The sequence below is a fragment of the Sorghum bicolor genome, chromosome 8 (genome assembly GCF_000003195.3).
Source record: "Sorghum bicolor cultivar BTx623 chromosome 8, Sorghum_bicolor_NCBIv3, whole genome shotgun sequence".
Taxonomy (NCBI): Eukaryota; Viridiplantae; Streptophyta; class Magnoliopsida; order Poales; family Poaceae; genus Sorghum; species Sorghum bicolor.
The window spans coordinates 47,036,576-47,057,040 of record NC_012877.2 but is presented as its reverse complement, the minus strand read 5'-3'; the positions used below and the strand labels follow the sequence as shown (position 1 = coordinate 47,057,040).

General features: G+C 41.9%; 1 protein-coding gene across 1 annotated transcript; it reads left to right on the top strand.

Moving 5' to 3' along the window:
• On the top strand, positions 18,990-19,640 carry LOC110437583. The gene has a single exon (XM_021466057.1). It carries the CDS (start codon positions 18,990-18,992, stop codon positions 19,638-19,640), a length of 651 nt encoding a protein of 216 aa, XP_021321732.1.

The window sequence follows — 20,465 nt, the reverse complement described above, 5'->3', positions numbered from 1 at the left end:
TGGTGACACAAGACACGGACAAGCTTTTTATCCAGGTTCGGCCGCCGAGTTGGCGTAATACCTACGTCCTGCGTCTGGTTGTATTGATTTGTGTTGAGAGAATATGATGTGTCCTAGGGGGGTCCCTTGCCCCTCCTTATATAGTCTGGAGGGCAGGGTTACAGATCTGGAAACTAATCCTAGTCGGTTACAATTGCCATGGATAATTCGATATCAATTCCTATTCTAACCGACTAGAATCCTGCTTGATCTCCCCATCTTGTTTCCTTGCGCGAAACTCCAGGTTGTCAGATCAAGCCTTGAACTCGTCTCGTAATGGGCCAAGCTTCCTGGCCGAAGTCTAACCGTAAGGGTATAGGGGTTTATACCCCCACACCCTCCTGATGGCAATCCACACCCTCAGCATGGGACTCCTCTAGCTGACAATCCAAACATTTACCAGAATTGGCTTCATGACCAGGGCTTTTTCATTTGTAGCACAGCCTCACATACTCCTTGTTCTTGAAGTGGTCTCTTCTCTTCCTTGTGTGATAGACCTTCTTCTTCTTCTTGCCAAACTTGTGGACAAAGTGTGCTAGTGCTTCATCATCACTATCATCATTGGAGCACTCCTCATCACTTGATTCTTCTTTCTTGGCTTTGCCTTTGTTCTTGCTCTTGGATGAAGAGCTCGCTTTGAATGTGTTGACGGTACTTAAGTATCAAATTTAATTATCAAATAAATAAAGAAAAGGAACCAAATGAAATCAAGATCTAGACTTAGGGTTTTATCTGACAAGATTCCACGAGTTTTGGTGTTTGTCTATTTCTACAGGGGGTTATCAGGAAATATGGAAGAAAGGCCCACATGTGAGGATTACGTAAAGATATTAACGTGCTGCGCAATTATCTTACATCTAGAAGACTCCAGAAGCCACGAGACCGAAGCGGAGGCGAAACGGGGCCAGAGGCAGGGCGCCCGCCCTGTCCTACTGGGCGCCCGCCCCCTGTCCAAGTCCAATCAGGACTCTGCTTTGCGGGAAGTCTCCACCGACCTAAAGGATGAATCTAAACCATACAATCTATGTCGGTTTGATCCAAGGGCCCATATTCATTTGGAGGGACTATAAAACCAGACCCCCTGGCCCCTGGAGGAGAGAGCCTCTCAACCCTAATTCATTGTTCCATCAAGGGAGAAGAAGCCTCTGATCGAGATTAGAGCCACCACATCAATTAGACATCTAGATTAGCATAGCTACATAGGATTAGAACTAGAAGGAGTCAATCTTCGATTGGTTTCCGGATCTGTCAGGAGGATTCTTGGTAATTCTCTAATTGTGCTTCTAATTGCTTTCTAATTATCTTTGTTCTTCAATATTATGAATATGACTTTGTTCTACTTCAATATATTGCTTATGACTTTCCTCTACTTGCTTATATTCAAGATTATATTGTTCTTAGCTTATCATAGTTATGTACTTAGCTTAGTTAGATACGATCTATATACATGCTTAGGATCGTATAGCGTTTATCCATCGGATCCATGGGTAAATGATAGATATTGTGTAGGCGTGGTGCTTATACCGTATTTATCTGCGATTGTACCCAATATGCCAGATCGTGGGGTGGTTCGTGATAGTGACAGCTTCATTGATTCTTATATTATTCCTTGCTAATATCACTATGCATGGGCGTAGTCTTGTCTCGCGATGATTGCTAAGTATGCTTGCACTAATTATGATAATGCTAGACTATATAGTTAAGAATAACTTAGGGAATATTCTTGTAGTTCGTTCTAATACCATGCTAATGACTTTCTAGAGTATCTAATTGAGGTGCTTATCATATTTATTATGTGGCTAGATCAGATTAGTTATCCTTGTCACTATTATTATTTCATATATCTTTATGTGACACTTATCCCTGTATGATGAGTTAGATATAATGTTCTCAATTATACATGCAATGATAGATGCTCAATCTCATATTCTATTCTGTAATCATTAGTGATGATTTCTAATCCCTTCCCAGTGGTAAAAATATAAATAACGATACCTGGAATACTTCCCGGTTAAAATGCTACATCGGTATTAATCTGTGCGCTTGCAGATCCCATTCATTATTTATTTAGAAGAGCAATTGCATATTTCAATACCGCGTCTCTTATATCGTGTTGGGGATGACAACCTGGCTTAAGTGGTGTAAGGGATAGGTTTGGCATTTTTGGCACCGTTGCTAGATTTAGAGAACTTAGTCTACTTTTAGTAATGATGTTAAGAATACCCAACAAGCATTTTTGGCGCCGTTGCCGGGGAAGGTTGATTACTAATCAGGAATGGAATAAAAGATTTTGAGTTATCATTCGCATCACTAATATGATTGAGCTTATCTATTCTCTCATACAGTTTTACCCCGATATTTTTCTATTTTATCTTATGCAGGGGAATGTATGAATAGAAGACATCTTCCAGGGAATTTTGTTGACAATCCCGAAGCATTATTCAAGAAGACGAGAGCCAAGCTAAAGAAATCATCAACACTTCACGAAGAAGCTTCATCCAATCAAGAAGATCACCGGAACATGTCTTCAGAGTTCAAAGCCATGGCGAACAAATCAATCCGCGAGTTCTCAGCTCCCACTACGGACAACATCCGCACTGGACCTACTGCAGAGATCGATGGCAACTTTGAGCTCAAGCCTGGACTTATCAACATGGTGCAATCCAACCAGTTCTGTGGGAAGGCACACGAAGATGCTAGTGCTCATTTACAACACTTCCTGGAGATTTGCAACACATTCACCATACAAGGAGTTTCCAAAGATGCTATACTACTTCGCCTCTTCCCATTCTTACTATTAGGAAGAGCGAAGCAGTGGTTCTACGCTACAAAGGAGAAGAATACTACGTGGGCACTCTGCTCAACAAACTTCCTGGCTAAGTTCTTTCCCATGGGCAAGACCAATGCTCTCCGTGGGAAGATTACGAGTTTTCAACAACAAAATGATGAATCTGTTCCAGAAGCATGGGAGCGCTTTCAAGACTACATCCTAGAATGTCCCCATCATGGAATGGAGAGTTGGCTATTGATGCAGACGTTTTATCATGGGCTCAGCAACAGTGCCCGAGAGACCATGGATGCTGCAGCTGGAGCATTCTTATCACTTACTATACCACAAGCCACAGCTCTTGTGGAGAAGATGACGTCCAATCAAAACTGGAATGAAGAGAGGACCCAGACACGCAAGAGAGGTGGAGGCATGCATCAGCTTAAGGAGGTAGACATGCTGTCTGCAAAGCTAGACCTGCTCATGAAGAAGCTCGATGATAGAGCTGGAGACAAGAAAGAAGTTATGCACATCTACGACTCTCACATGACTTGTGAGGAGTGTGGAGACACTGGACACTCAGGCAACCACTGCCCTCAGATGCTTGAGGATGTGAACTACATCAACAACAACAACAACTACTACTACAACCGTCCTCAACAAAATCAAGGTTGGAATCAACAGAGGCCTAACTACTCAGGTAATTATCAAGGTAACAATTCTTACAACAACAATAATAATTTTCCACCTTTAAGAGAGTTAGTATCTAATCAAGGCAAGCTAATGGATAATCTATCTAAGAAATTGGCATCTAATGATAAAATGCTAGAAAATATAAATAATAGAATGGATAATTTTTCTACTGCCATCAAGAACCAAATTAGCTTTAATAAAATGATTGAATCTCAGCTAAATCAAATAGCTGCTGCTGTTCCTACTACTAACCCCGGTATACCATCACAACCGGAAGGATTAGAATCTGCAAATCTTGTAGACATGTTTGATGCAGGTAATTGGAGTAACCCCGTCACTGAATTTTCTACTGACCGTCTGCCGGTCAAGAGAGGCGATCCAGGACGCCCCGTCATCCCGATCTCCATCGGCATGGTGGACATCCCAGAAGCACTCTGTGACTTTGGCTCTAGCGTCAACATTATACCCAGGGTACTCTATGAAAAATTCTTTACATATCCTTTATTAGAAACAACCATGTGTTTGCAGTTTGCAGATCAGACGATAACTTTCCCAAAAGGAATAGTGAGGAATCTTTGTGTCCGAGTTGGTACCTTATATGCCCCAGCAGACTTCGTAGTGGTAGAGACCGGAAATGATGAGAGAGCACCTATCATCCTAGGGAGGCCATTCTTGAACACCACGGGAGCTATCATCTACGCCAGTGCTGCCAAGATCAGTTTCTACGTCAAAGGGAAGAAGGAGATATTTTTCTTCAAGAACAAGACTACACAAATTCCAAATCAATCCAGACGTGAATCAAGGAAGAGGACCAACAGGAGGAACAGGAACAAGCAAGTGTGGACCGAGTCAGCTAAGATGGTCACTGTAGTCCATGGAGGCCAAGATCACCAACTGAAGTCACCGTTTTTGACCAAGAAGGACGACCCAGGAATGCCAAGCATTTACTGCTCCATAAATGGATATAACTTCTACAAGACGATTTGCGACACCGGATCAGGCGTCAACATAATGGCCGCAGTCACCTATCGGCTCTTGTTCAGGACCATGCCACTAAGACCAACATACATTCAGCTCCAGATGGCAGATCAGACATTTCGAGAAGTTCAAGGAATAGTATCTGATGTCCCAGTCAAAATAGACGATCACTTTGTCTACACAGACTTTCAAGTTGTTGACATGGGAGAAGACGAGTACGATCCACCCATCATCCTTGGAAGACCGTTCCTCAGCACAGTTAAAGCAATTATCTACATTGGAACCGGAGAAGTCCATATGCACTTCCCCTCAAAGAAGGTACGCCGTTATTTTACTGACCCTAACTATATCGTTGAAGAATCTAAGCAGGTCAGAAAGAGACGCAACCGCAACCAGAGGAGGCAGATCATCAAGGACGGATGGGCAGACTATGAAGGAGAAGTTGTAAGGTCAGAAGACGTAGAGTTTAAACAGAATTATCCAGAGGAGATTGAAGCACCGAGTCAGGTATGGAAAATGAAGATAACTATACAAGAAGAGGAGGCGCTGCCGGAAATACCGACTACGCCACCCAACGAACCTCAGGACGATTAAGAAATTGGAGAGTCCCGTTCGGAGGACTTAAAAACACCGAACGCCTTGCCAAGAGGTAAACTTGGTAGTTACCCTTTCCCTTTTAATCATTTCAATTATTTCAAATAGTTTACTTAGTTAATCAAGTTCATGCTGTCTTGAAAAGAAAATAAAAATATGAAAAACAGTAAGCCCCATGTGAGTATACGAGTGGCATAAAACCCATAAGTACTTTCACTGTGGAGGCATAAAAATAAAAAAATATTTTTCTGCTTTATAAAATAAAAAAATATAAAAACACGGAGTAATAATTATTAAGGAGTCTCAAGATGATGAAGGCTATATATTTATGCTAACACTTAATTAGTTCCACAAGCTTTGTTGTCTATTTGAGCTCCACAGAATTTAAGAATCAAGAAGACTAGCAGAAGGAGGACATTCTAATCGCTGTCAGAATGCTGCTGACTTTCAAATACACCTCTGCCGCCTGCTAGCTACATCAAGAGAAATTACGTCAAAATTCAGCTTGGGGGAGAGCACCCCCATTTATTTCGATAAGTATTTTTATCTATCTTTATACTTATATTATTTTAGAATATTAATACACATAAACTATGGGAAAACCAAATAAAGATTTTATGCTTATATATATATGTCTTTTGCTTAGTGTGTTTAATAAATAAATAAAGTGGCTATGCTAATCTGTATCTAAATAAAACTTAAGCATGGATATGATGAAAAGTTGCTCTGCCTAATTTGCAAATTTTAAGTTCTCTCTCAAGTTTAGATATAACTGTTATAATTTAAAGCTTGCTCTAGACCTAAACTTGTGGGATGAAAACTTGATCTGAAGTCTAAGTTGTTAACGGATACGATATGGGAAGGTTGAGCTGCTGTTTATCTGTTCCTAGAGATGCTAGAATTCTGGAGAATTTTATCTTTAAAAATCTTTAAAATGTTGCATGATGAGTTCCTGTATGATGAGAGCTTAAAATTCCCACCACAGCCATATATACATGCTTGCTAGACTTTGAGCCACACATTTATTATTTACTGCTTATGAGCATTGAGTGTGGTCAAGCTGTGTAGACCCTTAGGAGCTTGTCATGTGGTTAAATCAAGATTTCACTTGCACGTTCACTCATATATGCTACTTCTACTCTGGAAGTACCATCCACATATATCCACCCATTCCATCTCCAGAACCACCTAAAAATATTCTACTCCTAATCCGGGAGAGAATAACCAAAAATATTTTCTGTTTTTCCCTTGTGAAATAAATGCTCAAGTTATCTTGTTACTACCACTTGCTATATTATTTCAAGAGATGAATGCTCTAAAAAAAAGAGAAAATAATACGAGGAAATAAAAAGGAGCAAGTGCTCGGAACCTCGAAAGAAAAGAAAAAGTGAGACGAGAGGTAAAAATGGACAAGTGTCCGACAGTAGAATTAGGGGTGCAAGATACCCACCTGAGAGAAAAGAAAAAGAAGAGCATCTCATTCTCCTCATAAAGTTTCAAAAGCAAGGAAGGTATGTATCCCCTCAAAAGAGCAAAGTAGAATTAGACTTCCACCACCATTGTTTTCACCATTGTTATCACCATCATCACCATATACCATTCATTCGCCACACATGCACATCTTGATTAAACTTATTGACTTGTTACTTTGGATCCATGGTTTGACTATGCAATAAATGTCTTGTAAGTATGTATATTTTATCTCCCACCTATGAGCTCCAGATATTAAAGCCTTATTAGAGTAGGATGAGAGAGAAGGCAATGTCACTATGCCTCATACCACAAATACCACATATCTTGAGAGAAGGCATATACCATCAATGCCTTGGTAAGGATCCAAAAATACCACAAAAGAGAGACCTGAGAGAATCATACAAGGAATCTCTGAGTTTTATTTGAAAATCTGCAAAAATCCCAGAGCTATAGCTGATCAAGAATAAGAGACATGGCACTTGGCTAGACTGTTCTATCTTTTAACCACTCAAGACAGAAGTGACAGTTACAAGTCCCATGGTGGAGGTAAAGTAAGTAAGTTTTAAGTCTTGACAGTTTACTCTAACTTAGAGATGAGATCTTATTTAAAAGCATGTGTACCGTCAAATTTTTAAATATATTGCAACAACTTATGATCCATAGCTGAGTCTATCCTTGCTCAGGGACGAGCAAGAGGTAAGCTTGGGGGAGTTTGTTGACGGTCCTTAAGTATCAAATTTAATTATCAAATAAATAAAGAAAAGGATCCAAATGAAATCAAGATCTAGACTTAGGGTTTTATCTGACAAGATTCCACGAGTTTTGGTGTTTGTCTATTTCTGCAGGGGGTTATCAGGAAATATGGAAGAAAGGCCCACATGTCAGGATTACGTAAAGATATTAACGTGCTGCGCAATTATCTTACATCTAGAAGACTCCAGAAGCCACGAGACCGAAGCGGAGGCGAAACGGGGCCAGAGGCAGGGCGCCCGCCCTGTCCTACTGGGCGCCCGCCCCCTGTCCAAGTCCAATCAGGACTCTGCTTTGCGGGAAGTCTCCACCGACCTAAAGGATGAATCTAAACCATACAATCTATGTCGGTTTGATCCAAGGGCCCATATTCACTTGGAGGGACTATAAAACCAGACCCCCTGGCCCCTGGAGGAGAGAGCCTCTCAACCCTAATTCATTGTTCCATCAAGGGAGAAGAAGCCTCTGATCGAGATTAGAGCCACCACATCAATTAGACATCTAGATTAGCATAGCTACATAGGATTAGAACTAGAAGGAGTCAATCTTCGATTGGTTTCCGGATCTGTCAGGAGGATTCTTGGTAATTCTCTAATTGTGCTTCTAATTGCTTTCTAATTATCTTTGTTCTTCAATATTATGAATATGACTTTGTTCTACTTCAATATATTGCTTATGACTTTGCTCTACTTGCTTATATTCAAGATTATATTGTTCTTAGTTTATCATAGTTATGTACTTAGCTTAGTTAGATACGATCTATATACATGCTTAGGATCGTATAGCGTTTATCCATCGGATCCATGGGTAAATGATAGATATTGTGTAGGCGTGGTGCTTATACCGTATTTATCTGCGATTGTACCCAATATGCCAGATCGTGGGGTGGTTCGTGATAGTGACAGCTTCATTGATTCTTATATAGTCCCCCTCTCGTGTATTGGGCTGGCAGAGCAACATTATTACAGGGGAGTGATTGCTATGTTTCTCATATTCCTTGCTAATATCACTATGCATGGGCGTAGTCTTGTCTCGCAATGATTGCTAAGTATGCTTGCACTAATTATGATAATGCTAGACTATATAGTTAAGAATAACTTAGGGAATATTCTTGTAGTTCGTTCTAATACTATGCTAATGACTTTCTAGAGTATCTAATTGAGGTGCTTATCATATTTATTATGTGGCTAGATCAGATTAGTTATTCTTGTCACTATTATTATTTCATATATCTTTTATGTGACACTTATCCCTGTATGATGAGTTAGATATAATGTTCTCAATTATACATGCAATGATAGATGCTCAATCTCATATTCTATTCTGTAATCATTAGTGATGATTTCTAATCCCTTCCCAGTGGTAAAAATATAAATAACGATACCTGGAATACTTCCCGGTTAAAATGCTACATCGGTATTAATCTGTGCGCTTGCAGATCCCATTCATTATTTATTTAGAAGAGCAATTGCATATTTCAATACCGCGTCTCTTATATCATGTTGGGGATGACAACCTGGCTTAAGTGGTGTAAGGGATAGGTTTGGCATTTTTGGCACCGTTGCTAGATTTAGAGAACTTAGTCTACTTTTAGTAATGATGTTAAGAATACCCAACAGAATGCTACACTCTTCTTCTTCTTGTCATCATCATCCTTCTTCACAAGCTCATCATCATCATTGTCATTGTATTGATCTTCAGTCATGACATCTCCAAGTACCTCATTTGGAGATACATCCTTTAATCCTCCTCTAAAGATGATTGTTCTCAATGTCTTGAACCTATTGGGCAAGCACATCAAGAACTTATGAATGAATTCCTCATCCTTTACTTTCTCACCAAGCCCCTTGAGATCATTTATGATGACTTGAAGCCTATAGAACATTTTTGGTATGGACTCATCATCCTTCATTTTGAAGTTGGATAGCTTGTCCTTGAGCATGTATAACTTAGCACTATTTACCGTTGTAGTGCCCTTATATGTTTCTTCTAACCTTGTCCATACTTCACTAGCCTTCTCAAGATCTTTGACTTATTCAAACACCTTTGAATCAATGCCATTGTATATTGTGTTGACAACCATAGAATCACATTGCTTGTTGGCTCTCCCATTGTTGATGGGATTGGTTGGATCAAGAATCACATAGTCATTCTCGGTTACTTCCCACACTCTATCATTTATTGATCCAAGGTACATATTAATCTTTCTCTTCCAATAGTCAAAAGTACTTGTGCCATCAAAGAACGGTGGTTTGCCCCCAACATGGTTGAGCACTATTTGAGCTATAATTTGAGCACCGAGGTTGTTAAGCCTTCACAAATGGTGACCACAACTTTGATACCACTTGAAAGGTCCTAATATGGCTACAGGGGGTGAATAGCCCATTTAAAAATTCTACAAACTCACTAGTGCAAGAGGTTAGTAAATAACAAAGCAAAGCTTTTTTGCTCTATCCCTAAAGAGGTGTTTGCAAGCCACCTATCCAACAATTCTAGTTGCTAATTATCACTAGGCACACAAAGGCTATGTCTCTACTTACACTAGAGAGCTACCTGAAGTTTCTATACAAGTAAGCTACTCTAGTTTGTAGGAAAGTAAATGAGAGTATTTGATATTTATACCATCGTGTAGAGGGGATGAACCAATCACAATAATATGAAGTCCAATCACCGGGTGAACCAATGAAATAATCATAATGGAGACATAATATTTTTCTCTCGAGGTTCACGTGCTTGCCGGTATGCTACGTCCCTGTTGTGTCGACCAACACTTGGTGGTTCAATGACTAAGAGGTGTTACATGAATCTCGTCTCACTAGGACACCGCAAGAACCTACCCATAAGTGAGGTAGCTCAATGACACATGCAATCCACTAGAGTTGCCTTTGGCTCTCCACCTGGGGAAGGCACAAAACCCCTCACAATCACTAGGAGATGGCCATGAACAATCACCAACTTGTGCCAATGCTCCTTCACTGCTCAAAGCCATCTAGGTGGTGGCAACCACCAAGAGTAATAAGAAAACCATAGCCCAATCGATCCCTAAGTGCCACTAGATGCAATCACTCAAGCAAATGCACTTGAAATCACTCTCAATCTTATAGATGGATAATCTATGAAGGAGATGAGTGGGAGATGTTTGCTTAGGCTCACAAGGATGTCAAGTATGCTAGAATGCCAAGGGTGTTGCCCTTGAGCTAGCCAAACACTATTTATAAGCCCCCTCTTCAAATAGAGCCGTTGGGCTCTTGAGGGTTGCCTTGTTGGGGGCGTCGGACGCTCTGAGGCAGGGCGTCGATGCTGCCCTAACAGGCACACTAGATTGTGCCATGTGTCATGAGTCAAATGTGACCCATTGAATACTGCGCTGCTCAGCCACTATACACCGGACGCTGGGCTAGCGTCGAGACACTCCCGCGACTTTTCTAAACTTTCGACCAGTGCAATAGAAAATATGTGTTTCATTTTTTTCAAAAGCACCAAATCTCGCCTTGCAAGCTTGACGGGACGGAGAGAGGAACCGAAACCCCTCTCTACCCTTCAAACTCCACCTCCTTAAAGTGTGCCAACACTGTTGACGGTCCTTAAGTATCAAATTTAATTATCAAATAAACAAAAAAAAGGATCCAAATGATATCAACATCCAGACTTAGGGTTTTATCTGACAGAATTCCACGAGTTTTGGTGTTTGTCTATTTCTGCAGGGGGTTATCAGGAAATACGGAAGAAAGGCCCACACGTCGGGATTACATAGAGATATTAACATGCCGCGCAATTATCTTACATCTAGAAGACTCCAGAAGCCACGAGAACGAAGCGGAGGCAGAACGGGGCCTGGCCCAGGGCGCCCGCCCCCCTTTGGAGTCCAATCAGGACTCTCTTTCGGGATCAAGCTCCACCGACCTAAAGGATCAAGGATAACCGTTCAATCAATGTCGGTTTGATCCGACGGCCCATATTCACTTCGAAGGACTATAAAACCAGACCCCCTGGCCCCTAGAGGAGAGGACCTCTCAACCCTAATTCATTATTCAGCAAGGGAGAAGAAGCCTCTGATCAAGCCTAGAGCCACCACATCAATTAGATATCTAGATTAGCATAGCTACATAGGATTAGAACTAGAAGGAGTCAATCTTCGATTGGTTTCCGGATCTGTCAAGAGGATTCTTGGTAAATCTCTATTGTTCTTCAATTGTTCATCTTTGTTCTTCAATATTATGAATATGACTTTGTTCTACTTCAATATATTGATTATGACTTTGCTCTACTTATTTATATTCGCAATTATATTGTTATTAGTTTATCATAGTTATATACTTGGCTTAGTTAGATTGGAATTATATACATGTTTAGGATCGTATAGCGTTTATCCATCGGATCCATGGGTAAATGATAGATATTGTGTAGGCGTGGTGCTTATACCGTATTTATCTGCGATTGTACCCTATATGCCAGATCGCGGGGTAGTTCGGGGTAGTGACAGCTCCATTGATTCTTATATAGTCCCCCTCTCGTGTATTGGGCTGGCAGAGCAACATTATTACAGGGGAGTGATTGCGATGTTTCTCATATTCCTTGATAATATCACTATGCATGGGCGTAATCCTATCTCACAATTATTGCTAAGTATAATTGCACTAACTATGATATGCTAGACTATATAGTTAAGAATAACTTAGGAAATATTCTTGTAGTTCGTCCTAATTCCATGCTAATGACTTGCTAGAATATCTAATTGATGTGCTTATCATATTTATATGTGGCTAATTTATGCTGATCAGATTAATTATCTTTCTCACTATTCATTACTTTATATATCTTTTATGTGACACTTATCCCTGTATGAAAGAGTTAGATAAATGTTCTCAATTATATATGCAATGATAGATACTCAATCTTATATTACATTCTATAATCAACATTGATGATTACTAATCCCTTCCCAGTGGTAAAAATATAAATAACGATACTTGGAATACTTCCTGGTTAAAATGCTACATCGGTATTAATCTGTGCGCTTATAGATCCCATTTATTATTTATTTAGATGAGCAATTGCATATTTCAATACCGCGTCTCTCATGTCTTGCTGGGGATGACAACTTGGCTTAAGTGGTATGAGAGATAGGTTTGACATTTTTGGCGCCGTTATCAGAATTAGAAAACTAAGTCTACTTTTGGTAATGACGTTAAGAATACCCAACAAACACCACCATGTGTGTACCAACATGTGCAAGTATGTTAGCATTTTCACAATTATTTTCTTCGAAGGAGTTAAGTTAGCTCACTAGGTTCTAAATGCATGCACATGGACAATGACACCTAGTGGCACTTGATAACTATTTAGCCAAAGAATTCCCATCTTTATAGTATGGCATCTATCCTAAATGTGATCACACCCTCTATGGTGTCTTTATCACCAAAACCAAAACCATAAGCATTACCTTTGCCTTGATCTCCTTAGGGTTTTGTTTTTCTCTTTCTTATTTTTTCAAGTTGAGCACTTGATCATCTTGTAGTCATCACCATCATCACCATGATCATCACTTGCTCTATTACTTGGCATGTACCAACCTCATCTAGTTTACACAGACTTAGCATAGAGGTTAGTACTAGGATTTTATCAATTATCCAAAACCAAACTAGAGCTTTCAATGGCTAAAAGCACTTATAGTAAATAAGATGGCAAAGTAAATTTGGCCCTAGCTCTACAAGGTTGATGCAAGCCTCCTACCTAATCTAGTTTCTATAGTCTCTAAGGAAGCACACCAAGACTATGTCACTACTTACCCCTAGGAAGTGGCAGATGTAGAATAAGATTGAAGGGGAGTTGATATCTTCTTCTTCCTCTATCTCTCTCCATTTTTATTTTTTCCTCCACCTCTTCTTCTTCCTCACCCTCCCCATATTTCCATTGATGCACCAAATGTAAGGGGGCTAGAGCCCCTCTAGCCCCCTTTACATCCATCCCTGCCCCTAGGTGATAAGCTAAGCTAAGCAAGAGAGCTACACAAACTAGCTAGCAAAGTGATGCCAAGAAGGGTTAGGATTGATATACCACCGCATAGAAGAATGAGCCCATGAATCACAATAGAGAATGCCAAGGAAGACCAATCACCTCGAAATCCAATTTTGACACAACAATTTTTTATCGAGGTTCACTTGTTTGCCGATAAGCTAGTCCTCGTTGTGCGATACACTCACTTGGAGGTTCATGAGCTAATTGGCATCACATGCCAAACCCTCACTAGGGTGCCGCACGACCAATACAAGATGAGGATCACACAAGCCATGAGAAATCTACTGTAGTACCTTTTTTCTCTCCGCTAGGAAAAGGTCAAGAGCCCCTTACAATCATGTCACACCCTGGCTTTTAAAAGAAGACTAGAGTCATCATATGTGTGCCTAGGAAGTCCACACATACAACATTAGAATAGAAATATCAGAAAACAAGGTTATATATAGCGGAAAACATATTTATAATACCACTTACAACTATCAGAGTACACGGAAACAGTAGCTAAACTTCTTAGGCTCCATTCTTCTCAGGGACAGCTGACTGGGGGCTCCGTACACCAAGCACTTCTAAGAAGCTTCTAGAAAACTCCATGACATCTTTATACTTCTTTTGAGCAGCACTTTACTACACTTTGGGGGTGTGGGGGAATAGCAAGGGTGAGTTCATGTCGAACTCAACAAGTACAGGTGGAAAGTATAATGGCATGCAAGGCTTAATCAAAGAAAAAGCTGACACTGTTTAACTGCAGGTGTGCTTTTTAAGTTGACAAACTTTTATTACAACTCTTTTATTAAACAACCTATTACTAAATATGAGTAAAGCATCCCAAACCTTAATTAGATGAAAATAAATTAACAATATTATTATTATTATTACTATTATTAAGATTACCGAGGTAGCAACCTCGGATAGTAACTCAGGGTAGCAACCCTATTAAGGTAATGGGATAGCAACCCCAATTAAGAACACAGGATAGCAATCCTGCCAACACGGAATAGCCATTCCGCTAAAGCACGAGGTAGCATCCTCAACCAAGTTCTGCCTCCAAGTTCCATGTGATTCCAATTTGCTCATCATGTGAGAGTGTGGGCCGCTCGTGACCGTGAGCACGGCTGATATATCAGTTTGATCAAACTCTGCAGAGGTTGCACACTTTCACTTCAAGTCGTGATTCCCATTTGCCCGGGGTCACGACTCCACCAAAACACTACCAAGGTGAGCAGGCAGGGTTTCACTACGAGACTTTTCATAGGTTCTAGCTAATAGAGTGCAACTCGTAAGTTTTGGCCGGGGCGCGTAGCAATCGTGCCCATAGCAATGGGACCATGAACTAACCGACCTCTTAATATAAATACCCAAGCCACTTCCTTACATATAACACTCCAAAATTTGAATTTCAAATTTAGTTTAAATTTGATTTAATTTTAGACTTAGTTTGAATTTTTGGGCATTTATTAAATAATTTACAAAAAAATAAATAAAATGTAATATAAGATAGAAACATGGTTGAATGCATTCATGCCGCTGCATTTATTTTGCTTGATTTTAATTGCTTGTGCCTGATTTACTTTGTTGGAAGAAAGAAAGAAAATAGGAGAAATCTATTTTAAAAAAAGGAAAAAGAAAAGGGCAGCGCCCCCTCTCTTGTGCCGGCCTCCCTCTTCCCCCCGTGCGCACCGCGTGGGCCTCTGCGGCCCATCCCGCGCGCCACCCCAGCAGCAGCACCCGCGGCCCAGCAGCTGCAGCGCAGCAGCGCCCTAGTGCGCCCCCCTGCCCCTTGCCGCCGCCGCCCGCTGACCGGTGGGCCCCGCAGGTGGGACCCACCCTTTGATCATTTTGAACCTATTCATTAATGTTATTTACTTTATATGCATGTGTCCATTGAATGCAAACCCTAAGGACCTGACTAGCTTTACTTACTATTCCTTGTTCACCTAGGGTTATGTATATGGGTAGTCTAGGTTATACTAGGTTTGCTTAGCTCCTCTACTCATCTTACAAACATGCCTAAACAAGTAATACTCTCTACTTAACTTGATGCTTAAACTGTGCTGAACCTTTGGTCACTGCGGTGATGGTGATGTTCGATGCTTACGAGCATCGTGATGATGGTGGTGACAAGGGGGAGCGGGTACTGTTGGTGGTCCGGTTTGCCGGTCGTACCCGTCTATGCTCTCCGTAAGGACTTAGTCATGGAGCGGCACCCTAGGATATACAGTGCAGCTCCAAGCTATATGGCTCTGGCTTGACTAATTAGCAGGACCTCCGCTATTAGGGTGTTACTTTTCGAGTAGGCGTGAGGAAGTAACTTGGGTAATGTATATTAAGACGTCGATTGCTTGGTACGCCATGGCTATGGGTATCGACTGCCGAGCGCCCCGGCAAAAACTTGCGAGTGGCATCCTATTAGTTGGACCCTGTGAAAGGTCTCGTAGTGAGACCCTGCCTGCTCACCTTGGCAGTGTTTTGGGGAGTCATGACCTCGGGTAAATGGGAATCACGACTTGGAGTGAACGTGCACACCTCTGTAGAGTGTAAAACTGATATATCAGTCGTGCTCATGGTCACGAGCGGCCCAGACTCTCACATGATGAGCAAATTGGATTCACTGGATACTTGGAGATGGAGCTTGGCGAGGTTGCTACCTCATGTTTTGGCGGAATGGCTATTCCGTGTTGCAGGATTGCTATCCTGTGTTAATAATTGGGGTTAATCCCTGGACAATAATAATTATTAGGATAGTCTTTTAAAAGATGCTAATTACTACTTACACTAATTAAGGGTTGGGTTTATGCTACTCACAATTAGTAGTAGGTTATTCTAATAATAGTCATAATTAAAAGTGATCAACTAAAATGCTACCGTAGTCAAACCAAGTTAGCTTTACCTTGTTTTAAGCCTTGCATGTCATTACTTTTCGTCTGTGCTTGTTGAGTTCGACATGAACTCACCCTTGCTTTAATCATTTAAGGTTGCTCGGATGACTAGGAGTACAATTACGATTTCCCTGAGGACTACCCTGAGTCGCCTGGTTGTTAGGCTCGTGTGGTTCTGCCGTCGACCTTCCTGTGGCAAGGTGGTCCTGCTACGTCGGCGTCTAGTTCCCCCTTTCTTTATGGAACAATTTAGCTTATGCTTCCTATTCGCACCTTGATATACTATTGGCTTGTAATAATGGTACTTTACTCTCATTTATGTAATACGTTTGAACACTGTGTTTTGTACCATTGATGATGTCGATCCATGTGTGTGAATTTGAGATCTTGGCGCACATGTGATTTGGCACCCGAATGCTCTTTTACATCCGGGTGTGACAGAAGTGGTATCAAAGCCGTGTTGACCGTAGGATCCCATAGCCTAGTTAGAAACAGCCGTTTAGTATGTCCCTTTTGGGTGAAATACACCATTGGATCTATTAACTAGCTTACTAACCTGTCTCTCATTAGACTTTATCTATTAGCCTTATCCACTTACATTTTCTAACAGTTCAGTTTTATTCACTTTTACTTCTTGCATTTAATACCTTGTCATCATTTATTATTTTCTGCTTCTCATATTGCATTTATATTCTTGTTTCAAGTATTATTACTTCTATTTGAACTTTTCTTTCATACCTTGTTATCATTCTACTCATATTACCTTCTTGTTCCTTGTTTTTAAATTATTACTTGAATTATGCTTTATTTCTGCCTTGTTAACAATTTCATTCCCTTGTTTTACTTTATACCTTCATTACTTGCTTTCATATCTTATCATAAATACCACCAAAGTTCATATTTTCCATCCACTGTATAATCTTGGTTCATCTTCATTACACATACACCATTACCTTCATTTATGTCATTCATATCTTTATCATTATCATGATCTATTAATCGTTTCCTACATGTCTATGATCTTATGCATAAGTAGATGACTCGCTGTTTGACCTGCCGCAAGAGCGTCATTCGTTTTCGTCCCGTTCAAGCTGTGGAGTTCCCGTTGACTGGTCGCGTTGATAACATCGAATTCTAGCCTAGCCAGCATCCTGATGACGGTGCTAACCTCCAAGACGCAAAACCTTATGAAGGACAACAACCACCCCAAGCTCTGGTGGTGCATGGAAGGGCGCCTTGCTGGGTCACTGGAGGAGATGACCCCTTCGGTGATGACGATGACGATGATGATGATGAGGATGCCCCTGGAGGACCTGGAGGACCTGGTGGACCTAGAGGACCTGGAGGACCAGGAGGTCAAGATGGACTCTTCGCTGCTGATGATGGGTGGATCGTGACGGTCTGCACCCGGGATGGTGGAGAATGTTTCTTCCACAGTGAGTTGAAGCGCCTCCTCGACCAGCAGCTACGACATGGCATGTCCGTAGTGGAGTACCGCAGCGAGCACTGGAGTCACCCGGAGTATCCGGCGTTCTGGAAGGTCTGGGCACACGTCGGCAGGCCTAACCCGACGCTGAGAGCACTGAGGATCATGTCTATACATGAAGTTGTGGCAGAGAGGTCTACTCAGATGGCGGGCATCAATGATGCTGCTCGTCAAGCTTTCTACGCATACTGTGATCACTTCTTCGAGGACATCAGCCAGGACGCACGTCGCTACTACCCTCGCCGTCGCCGTGGAGAGTTAGCGATGACTATTGCTTCTACCACTGATGAGCAGAACCCCCGCATGCATAGGACTGTCAAGCTGATGGCGGTCACCAACACTGAGCTCAAGAGTTCACTAGTGGAGCTGAAGCAAGTGCGAAAGGAGCTGGATGATTCCAGGAAGAGGATAGCACAGCTGGAAGCTCAGATCACTGGAGTGCCACCGCCTTCACCTCAGTGGCCTGCTTTCTCTCCGCCCCGTGAAGACCCAGCCTATGGAGATGCCAGCGCTCGTACTACCATAGAATAGGAGTTATTCCCAGCTTAGTAATAAATAGTGCCACGCTTAGAAACTTAGCACGATCTTAGTTATGCGAGTCTAGTGTTTAGTGGTTTGCTTAGAGTGCTTTGCTTGGTTTGTGTGAGAACTTGATTTATTATTGTGTCAATGGTGTGATTTGGTTCTTTGTAATGAGTGTGATGAGTTGTGGGTTATGTCCACGACGCATCAAGAACAAGATTTAGTTTAAGTTAATATGAGATAGTTAGTTTGGGTTATCTTCGGTCTCCTTTATTTGTGCTTTATCATATTTCATATCGCTTTATCTTATCAGTCTTACTTTATCATGATCAGTTCATTATCCATATATACCATCTGTTATGAGTACTGTGTTATATCAACTGAAAAAGGGAAGTTACTATCAGCTGGTTCACACTCTGAGGAAAAGATTATAACTTTGCAATTTACATTACAGATCAGATTTACACATATGAACTACACCTGATTTTATTATATTATTTCTATACATCAGATGCTTGTCAACACTAGGAGCAACACCAATGGAGGAAACAATGGTCAATCCAATAACAACAACAACAATGGTCATAGCGGGACCAATGCCAACCCTCCTCCTATGAATCAGCCCATGACCATAGAGCAGTTGCTGACTATGCAAACTCAGTTGATGCAAGGAATGGCCCATATCATGAACAACATGCAGCAGAACCAGAATCAAAATCAGCACCAGAATCAGAACTAGAACCAAGGAGGTAACAACGCGTTTGCCCCACCTAGGGACACGCGTGGGGAGTTCATGAAGGGACGTCCACTGTTCTTCTCTCAATCAGCTGATCCTATGCAAGCTGAGGACTGGCTTAAAGCTGTGGAGAAACAGCTGGTCATTGCTCAGTGCAATGATAGGGAGAAGGTTCTGTATGGCTCTGGACAGCTACAGGGAGCCACACAGGACTGGTGGGATTCGTACTGCTTCGCGCATCAGGACCTAGATACTATCACTTGGGATGAGTTCAAGGGCGCCTTCAAGACTCATCATGTGCCTGCCGGATTGGTGAAGCTGAAGAAGAAGGAGTTTTTGTCTCTAAAACAGGGCACCATGACTGTTTGTGAGTATCGCGACAAGTTCACTCAGTTGTCGTGGTATTGCCCGAATGAGGTGGATAACGATGAAGACAAGCAAGATCACTTCCTGGAAGGTCTGAATGATGGCCTATCTTACACAATGTCGAATGTCAAGTATGCTAGCTTTCAAGAGATGGTGGACAGGGCATTGGTGCTTGAGAGCAAGCGCCGCAAGATGGAAGACAAGAAGAGGAAGTATAACTCCTCTCAGCAGCAGGCTGGTGCGAGCCGTCCCCGCTACAACAACCAGCAGGGCCCTCAATCTCGCCCTGCATATCAGTCTGGTAACCAAGGACAACAGCAAAATGTCAGGTACAGCAATTAGAGTCAGCAGGCGAGCCAGCGTTACAACAACAACCAGGTGCAGTGCCCCACTAGTCAGGCGCCTCGTCAGAATGCCCCAGCACCAACAGGCTCGCGCCAGAACTCCAACACTGTCCCAGCGAAGCCCAATGCCAACCCCACCCCCACTGGAAATACCTGCTTCAAGTGTGGTCAGCTAGGACACTATGCAAATGCTTGCCCCCAGAGGCAGAAGAACAACAACAATGAAAGGGTGAATCATGTGAAGCTGGAAACTGCTGAGGAGGCTCCAGATGTGGTAGTTGGTATGTTCCTTGTCAACTCTTGCCCAGCTACTGTTTTGTTTGATACTGGAGCATCCCATACTTTTATAAGTGCACAGTTTGTTGAGAAACATAGTATAGCCACCTGTACCATGCAAAACAGTTAAATCACATGGGGGAAAGATGCATACTAATACTTTGTGTCCGGGAATGAGCATTAAAATAAGGGGGTAGACTTTCCTGTCAATCCTATTGTGTTGGGTTCAGAAGGTTTAGATATGATTTTGGGAATGTCGAGGGTGTCGATAAGGGGTACCCAAACCAACGTACGTAACGAAAGGACCCGTACATAAATCGAGACCCCTGACTCGGTGCCCCCCTCCAATCGACGTACGACTGCCGAGACGAGACGACGACCATAGCCTTGAACACGGAAAGAGCGTCGTGTGAATCGACTGAGGCTCGACCGAACAGCGACCGTCAAATACGGAAACTAGCTCGTACGAATCGACAGGCCTCGATCGCAAGGATGCCGCCCGCCGCCTGACGCGGGCAAGGGAACCAGGGCATTTAATGCGCCTGCC

Bases quoted from the DNA above. Each gene is read 5' to 3' on its own strand.
- LOC110437583 (XM_021466057.1), top strand. From the start codon at position 18,990: ATGAAGGGACGTCCACTGTTCTTCTCTCAATCAGCTGATCCTATGCAA.